This window comes from Pantherophis guttatus, chromosome 3, assembly GCF_059756535.1.
Source record: "Pantherophis guttatus breed Tessera chromosome 3, ASM5975653v1, whole genome shotgun sequence".
NCBI classification, from domain to species: domain Eukaryota; kingdom Metazoa; phylum Chordata; class Lepidosauria; order Squamata; family Colubridae; genus Pantherophis; species Pantherophis guttatus.
Genome location: NC_142065.1, coordinates 155,378,421 through 155,387,117, shown reverse-complemented (window position 1 = coordinate 155,387,117; position 8,697 = coordinate 155,378,421). Strand labels below are relative to the sequence as shown.

At 35.8% G+C, this 8,697-nt stretch overlaps 1 protein-coding gene across 4 annotated transcripts in view; it reads left to right on the top strand.

Moving 5' to 3' along the window:
* Window positions 1-510: 510 nt before the first annotated feature.
* Window positions 511-8,697, top strand: part of ZNF236 (zinc finger protein 236) — a 58,046-nt gene continuing 49,859 nt past the window's right edge. For 2 of the 4 annotated variants that reach the window (XR_015733334.1, XM_087890385.1), the window contains exons 1-5: window positions 511-653; window positions 4,069-4,205; window positions 4,975-5,139; window positions 6,484-6,662; window positions 8,152-8,276. Coding sequence is in view for 3 of the 4 variants with exons in the window: in XM_087890385.1 (XP_087746511.1) it covers window positions 4,179-4,205; window positions 4,975-5,139; window positions 6,484-6,662; window positions 8,152-8,276 (496 nt within the window). In the remaining variant the exon portion in view is untranslated. The other 2 variants (XM_087890386.1, XM_087890384.1) reach the window with 2 other exon arrangements.

Sequence of the window (8,697 nt, the reverse complement as noted above, 5' to 3'; positions counted from 1 at the left end):
AATCCTCTTCATAGGATCTCAGTAAGTCACAACAGAACTAATGGCTGAATGTTTACATCCCACACTTCCTACTGAATCTGTTGAAGCAGCTTATTCATTGCCCTGCATAGAGTTTTAGCAGTATCCTTATAAGGCAAATAAGTCTTTTCAGTCTTCGTGTCCAAAAATCAAAATAAAGAGCGATGGAAGTTTCGCCAGCTGGGCCACTTGGTGAGAGACCCAGGGACCACCCCTCGTCAATCAAAACAACTTCGATTATCAGGATGGGCGGAACCAGCCTGTCAGGTAAACTTGGAACTACAACTCCCAAAATTCCCCACGGTCGAGAGGGAGGTGCTGTAGCCGCCATCCTCTCTCGGAGAACACCAGGCTCCTTCCTTCCGATTCGTCAGTTTGCGCTTTGACCGCCTCCCCCACCCCCTCCCCCTCCTCAACTCATTACCCTGCCTCTTCCTCCTCGGCTCGCGAGACGCGCTCGCCTCGTGCCGGGTCACGTGGGCCCTCCGCCCTGAGAAACATCCCCGCCTCCTCCTCCTCCTCCTCCCCTTCCTCCTATCTGGGTCCGTTCCCTCATCTACCCTCCCAGCCGCGCTTCCGGCGGTAGGTACCGTCCGTCCCTTTTCCTCCCTCCGCCGCCAGCTGCGCTTCCGGCGGTAGGTAGAAATGTATTTGATTCCTCTTTTTCGGAGCTTGGCGAGGGGTGTTGGGGGTGTCGTTCCCGTCCGCTTCTTTCTCGACGCGACGGGGCGAGGGTGGCGGTTTCTGTCTTCCCTTGCTCGAGCCGGGGAAGAGGAAGGAAGGAAGGAAGGAAGGAGGGACGGACGGAGGGCTGCCCGTTTCTTTCTCCCGGTTGACTGCGGCCAGTAACTGGGGCAGTGCAGTTAGGAAAGAGAGAGAGAGACCTTTGCAGAGCTGCGTTAGGTCGGCGGCCGGGTAGAGGGAAGAGTTGTTTTGAATGTGACGAGGAGGCAAAGAAATAAACAGCCTACTTCGGCTACGGAGAAAGTGAACGAGGAACAACCTTCCCTACACCCCGTTTTGCTGAGAAGCTTCCCGGCTGGGCCTGGTTTTGGTCCGTTTGTAGAGCAGAAAAAGGGGAAGGGGGAGCAAACTCCCATCCCCTACAATTTATCGCAAGGCAGCACACTTCTGCTAGTCGCCAAACAGGCGGCTTTCTAGCTGACATCTGATCCATCGTGATTATAGGATATGGGCCGAATTTGATCTGACCCATCAGAAGTTAGAATCCACAACATCCTCCTCCTTGCTTGTAAAACTTCAAGGAATCTCTGAAAATGTTTAATAATTTGTTTTGCTAGATTCTCCCACTTTGCTCTCCCCCACTACCCCCCCCCCAAAAAAAACTATGGAAGACTTTTTTATTTCCTCAGCATCATTAGTCTGTTTCCCCCCTGGATTTTCTTTAAATAGTTTGAAATCAGTTGCTGGGGGAACCTTATTTCTCTCTGCCCTAAACTCAGCCCTAACATCTGTTCCTTGAACTCTTTCCAAACAGAACTAGAGAAATGCAAAATTGGATAGTTGTAATCCGGTCAGAACCTAGGTATGGCTTTTTACCCTTTCCATAATAGCTCCCTTCATCTTTTACTCCATTGTGCTGCCCCATTGCTTCTCCATAGTGCAGTTGATATCTCAAAGAACAGATCTGTAGATATATATAGGAGCCTGGAGCCTCACTGAGACACATACTGATACCTCAAACTCTTGTTTTTTGCTTGTTCATATATTGTTGTGTCTCCCATCCGCCTCCTTTTCCAACTGAAGGTATCTGCAAATAGTATGTGTAATATGTGGCCTTTTCCTTGACGTGACAATTTTCATAATGTAGACTGGATGTTGATCATCTGAAATATGTGCCTATTGAGTAAATTTTGGATAGCCACTTGCTGGATGCATTGTGATAGCGGGATAATTTTCTGCTGTATGCTCATTATATGTAGGATCACATTCAGACAGCAGTTATATGACACAGACTCACACTGGAACTGATGCTAATTCTAGGTCAAATTACATGAAGAGCCCTAATTGACAACAATAAGATGCTAGAAAAGTTCTAACACCCTGATTTCTGCATGTATTTTCCCAGTTTACCAAGAAATTATTTCCTTAAATCTGGTTTTAAGAGTTTGCTATTTTATCAGAATTGATAAAAATGTGTATCCAGTGAACATAATAATTCAGCATGAGTGAATTATGTTGCTATAAGTTTAACAGGGAAAAGGTTTATTTTTCATTTTTGTATTTACTCAACTCTGATTAAAATGAAGTGTGGTAAAAGATTGTGACAAAAAACTTCCTTACAACATATCATTGTCAATACTGTGACAAGTAGGCAAATTGTTGTCCTGTATTAGTACTTGGCAAATTCAGTTTGAAAAGACTAAAAATTAATACTTTGCTTCATAGTAAATTCCTGTCCCCAAAATTTTTAATCTCGCAGTTGTATTTTGGAAACAATGTATTAAATTAGTCTATAGGTAGTCCTCTACTTACAACAGTTCATTTAGTGACTGTTCAAAGTTATAACAGCACTGAAAAAAAGTGATTTATGACCATTTTTCACACTTACCACCGTTACAACCTCCCCATAGTCACCTGATCAAAAGTCAGATGCTCGGCAACCTGTTTATATTTATGATCGCTGCAGTGTTGCAGCAACCTGAAGGTTTTGCAACCTTCTAAAAAGGAAAGTCAATGGGAAAATCAGATTCACTTAACCATGTTACTAATTTAATAACTGCAGTACTCTGGCAAGATAAGTTGTAAAATGGGGCAAAATTCTCTTAAGAAATGTTTCGTTTAGCAACAAAATTTTTGGGCTCAATTGTGGTCATTAGTCAAGGACTACCTGTATTATGATTTAGGCAGGGAATTGTGGCTAAAAAAATCATTGTTTACTTTGCAAATGAACCCACTAAGTATCATTGTAGAAGTGAAGGAGCCTATATCGATGCCTATTACACAAGTGTTGGATTTGGAATTCAAAATTTGGGATTATTTATTTTGTGTGAATATCATTTGAATAATTAATATTGATAGTAAGAACTATGTCATTGTTATTTGTTGACTGAATCTTGATACCATATTAATATAATTTTAATAAGCCTTTGACTAATGTAGCATTGGATTTCATTTAAATAACAGATCATAATGATGAATATTCAGGTTGTTTTAAAAATTTAGCTTCTTTTTAGTGCAGTAGTTAAATTATAAAATTTGGCAATATGAAAATAGCGGAAAGACATAAATTTATTATATGATCAAATTATACAATTTGATGTGGTTTATATATGTATATATACCCACAGAGAAAGAGATGTGTGTATGGTGTGAGAGAGAAAGATAAGCTTTTAAATACTATATTATCTCAAATCCATAAATTATAACTCTAGCGATACATTCAGGCAATGTCCAATCTCATACTCAGATAATGATTAAATAAAAATGGTCTTTTGAAGTATATTTCATTCAGTAAGGTAAAATATTTCAGCCTCCTCTGAATTGTTAATTTTCATCTAAAAATAAAAATAATAAAAAATATTTGGGAGATGTTCTTAATTTTTGTTCTTGGCCTTTAAAACTTTAGATCTTTTCATGAAGGATATTTCATTGCAACACTTATTGAACTGACTATAAGAAGTTATTAACCTAATTATTTTATCATTACTTTCCCTAATTTTTTAAACTTAGCATTTAAAATAGAATAAACTAAAACATTTCTTGATCTTTTTAACAGTTGCTGATATGGTGTTTAAAGTGTTGGGAGACTGAAGTTATGTCTACACTCACTCAGAGAAGCTCAATGATTGACTTTGAGACAGCTTCTACTTCTCAGATCACAGGGTTGTTATTGTAAAATACAGAGTGAAGGCAGGATAGAAATCTAATAAAAAAATAAAGATGAATCAGTTTAGACCATTTCAGCCATATATGTCTTCTTAAAAATATGAGAATAGAACAATCTAAATGGACATGGGTAATTTTTGCTAGGCACGATTAGTTAATGAAAAGTATAATTCCATTAAAATGCGTTGTCTTTGTTTGTAGATGGTGTTCTAGCACTGAATGCAGAATAATAATTATCTCTGGCAAATTTCAGACTTCTGTAAGTGTGAATCTTTTGGTCTTTTTCAAAAGACACACTGTTTTGGCGCCACATGAGGGATCATGAGCAAAATGACAAGGTATGTATCTCACTTAATTTGGAAAAAAAATAATGAGAAAATTGATACAAAAAAGTGCATATTTTGTTTAATTTCTTCATGAATCAAATTTCAAGATTCTTAATTTTGCAAAATATTTGATTTATGGAATTTTGTTTTTCCTTTCCCTTATATGTATTTGAGAAAAACAGGAAAAAAACTACCTCATTTTATAAAAATATTTTATTCCAATTTTAGCAATGACAAGCTCTTAGCTATTGTACTATCCTTTGAGTGTTTTTCTGAGCTAAAAAATAATGCCACAAATGCCTAAACTTTGTTTATAATTTTTTCCCTACCTATAGACCAGGGGTGTCAAACTCACAGCGGCATCATGTGACATATCAGGACTTTTTCCCCATTCTCTAAACCGGTCTTGGGTGTGGCCAGAGAGTGACACATCCAGCCCATGGGCCGGGAGTTTGACATCACTGCTATAGACAATTTATTAAGATTATAGAACAATATATTGGTTGTAAAATTTATACTGGAAATTAGAAATCTGAGATTATAGAAAGAGAATATCTTAAAAGGAAATATTTAAAATTCACTGGCATTATAAAAATAGTTTGATAATAGGAATTATTTCATGTAGACTTGGTATTTACATGCAGATGGTTTATAAAACATGCTTGTTTTATAAAGTTATATACATACTACTGTCAAGGATGAGAGTTTAGAATAATTACTTTGAATTCCCTCCTTTATAGGCCTATTAAATTTACTTTTCATTTTTCTTTTTTATAAACAGCCTCATCAGTGTGACCAGTGTCCAATGTCATTTAATGTTGAGTTCAATCTTACATTGCACAAATGTACTCACAATGGGGAAGATCCTATGTGTCCTGTTTGCAACAAAAAATTCTCAAGAGTGGCTAGTCTTAAAGCTCATATTATGCTTCATGAAAAGGAGGAGGTAATTGTATTTATTTTTAAATATTTGTACAATATGAGTATTTGAAGTTAAGGTGTCTATTTTGACATAGTCCTTAAATTGGTTCTTAATATTATGTAAGAAAAAAAAAGAATATATTTTCTAACTTTAATAAGAACCTAATATTTTCTTTTACTAAATTTCTATTTATTCTTAAATAAATTTAATAGTACTTACTTCCAAATAGCATGTACAGCTTTTCTTCTGTCTTACATCAAAGGCCTTTTGGTATCATAATATTATAAGCAGAGATGATATATCTGACTTTATGTCAAATAACTTTCGATTTAACTCTAGCCATGTAACTATGATCTGGTTTTTCTCTTTATATATTTTGGTTTGGTTGATTCCAATTTGGAATTAAGATTCAAATTGATGTATTGTGATTTTAGTTTATAACATTAGGTTTGAAAGTATAGCTTCAGCATCAGAATGGTTATTAGGGGAGCAAATGCAGGCAACTGTTTGCAACAGTTTACAAATAATGGCAAGACCATATTGACAATATTACTTCATATTGAAATCTTTTATTTCCCAAGCTACATATCTAAAAGCATATTTTTATATATATCTAAACTGCAAAATGTCATGAAATTCAAGGGCAAAATCATTATTTGATTTTTCATTTAGATACCTATTTCATACTTACCTGTTAGTTAGTTTGAAAAGTACATCCCTGACTAAACTACAATTGAGTAAATCATGTGATTCGTTGGATTTTATAAATAGATCAGTACTGTACATATTGTAGTTTTGAAAAGGTTTTACAGATTTGCTTTACAACATCTGATAATGAAGTCCTGCATTTACTGGGCCTTTAGTTTGACATTGATGAAGGGGTAAGAAAAGATTCGATAAATCCATTTACACATAGTCCTCAAATTTCAAGCACAATTGGAACTGGAATTTCAGTCATAAATTGTTGTGGTCATAATTTGAGGCATATGATTAAACTTAATTTTATGGCTACTTTTATGATAGTTAAGCAAATAACTTGGTTGTTAGGCAAGCCCCATGGTTATAAGTGCAAACCCATTTTATCCAATGGGCATTTTTTGCCAGAAAATGACAAAAAATATTCCAAAAGACAATCACGTGACTGCGGGAGGGGTGCAGCACTCATAACTTTGAAGACAGGTTGTAAGTACCTTTTTTTAGAATCCACCATAGCTTTGGTCATTAAGCGACTGGTTGTAAGTTGAGAACTATGGTAACTATAACTCTGCTGGGTTTTCTAATTTTTTTAAAAAATGTTCACTTTCCTAAATGTCATAAAATATACTTACCCATTTCCAGAAGGTAATCAAGCTGATATTACCTTTACAGAATCTTATCTGTTCAGAATGCGGAGATGAGTTCACTTTGCAGAGCCAGTTGGCCCTTCATATGGAAGAACATCGCCAAGAGCTGTCCGGAAGCAAAACCCATATCTGTAAAACCTGTAAGAAAGAGGTTGAAACTGCTTCCCAACTAAAGGAACATATGAAAACTCACTACAAAATAAGGTGAAAATCGTCGATTCTTTATATATATTCACAAGTAGGTTAAATGATAATAAACTGCTCTGGTTGACTTACTGTACTGTAAGTACTGTACTGTGTCATTCTCAGACACATGGCTGGGTGATTTTTAATAGTTCTGGAAAGGCTCCAGATTTCATATCTTGTGATTTTTAACATCCTGGGGCAGGGGAAACAGATTATATCCCATGATGGCAGGGAATGTAATTGAGAGCTTGCTATCCCCAGATTTCTGAGGATATGTTTTGTCCTGCTTATAATCAGAACAGAAAATGGAGGATATGTAAAGAATGCAGCAATTTATCCTTTGTAAATAGAAAATTTTTACTGATGTCCTCAATCAGTAAAAACCTTTCCATAACAAACGATAAAGAATTTGGAAGTGAAATAACCTCCTAGTATTTATTGGAGTGAGGAGCTGACAGGAATACATCTTTCAGTTTAAAAAATGAATTTATGAAACAGAGAATGTTTCCTGTAAAGGAAATTAATTGCAATTTAGATACCTTACTTATACTCTTAGGCCCAGTTTATGCATTCACTGGGGCATGCATTCCAGCAGTATCCGTGTGGAGCCCAGATGCTCAGTGGTTTATTATGTGTTGTCTCTGCTACCTACATTTCCCCCCTTTTCTGTGTGTGAAAAATTGGCTGAGAACTAGTCTGATGTAGCAAATTCCCTACTCTTTATCTCAGATACTGTAGACCAGGGCTGTCAAACTCCCAGCCTGTGGGCTGGATACGTCACATGCTGGCCACGCCTATGCCCGGTTTCGCAAAGGGGAAAAAAAGTCTCGATGCGTCACGTAACACCACCTTGAGTTTGACATCCCTGCTATAGACAGCATTTCTTTTTTCTATGAAGGACGGGCAGTGTCTCTCAATCCAGTCCCACCGCATGTATTTCAACAAAGGATGGCAGCTTGGTTTGGAGACATTTTAATGTATTAATCATGTAAACTTTAATTCATTAATCAATTAATTTATTCGTTAATTATGCATTTGGGGTTTTTGTTTGCTAATGTACACGTCTCAGATGCATAATCTTAGTAAAGATGCTTCATATAAGAATTTCTATTTTAATATGGCGTTTGTTATCTGTACTTTCTTTAAATTAGAACATCTCTTTGATCAAATAGAAATGTAATTGCAGTCGTGAATAGCCCAAGCTTTCTGAACATTGATAGAAAAAAAAATGATAATAATTAAGATGATCACTGTTTTGGCACTAATAGTGTAGAATTTGTTGCTCTTTGTTATCAGTATCACACATAATGCTTATTAGAAAAAAAAAATGGTGGATAATTGTGATTATATGTTAATAACAAGGTACCTATTTTACTGTATATCTTAATTTTAATTACTTAATTGTTAATTTTGTGTATTAATAGTGGAAACAATAAGAAAACTAGTTTGCCTTAAGATCTGTTGATTGTATGGTTAAAATAATGTTTCATTGTTTTTATGTTCATAGGGTATCAAATACCAGGTCATATAATAGAAATATTGACCGAAGTGGGTTTACATATTCATGTCCCCATTGTGGAAAGACTTTCCAGAAACCAAGTCAGTTAACACGACATGTTCGAATACACACAGGTAAGGTGAACAAATGCATAAAACATGTATTTGAATTTATTGGTAGCCCTATGAAATACATTTTTCTTTTTTGCTTTGTGTGTATGTGTAGGTAATACGGTTTTTAAAAAAATCAAGTAATCCCTTGCTAATTCTTCATAAAAAAGAAATCTTAAAAATTATCTGGCACAAATTTTATTTACAAAACGTAAATATTCACATCTTTCCACTGAGTAATCCTTAGAACAGATGAGGATTATATGAGTGAGTTACATTGACAATGCATGCCAATATTCATTTCTCCCTTCGCTGAAGGTAAACCTCTGAAGTAATGAGCCTCATCTGTTTGTGGAAATCTTCTGTGGTCAAGATTATCCTATATGGAAAGCTCACATGAATATAAAAGAGACTTCCCACTGCAGATATTAATTTTCATTATTGA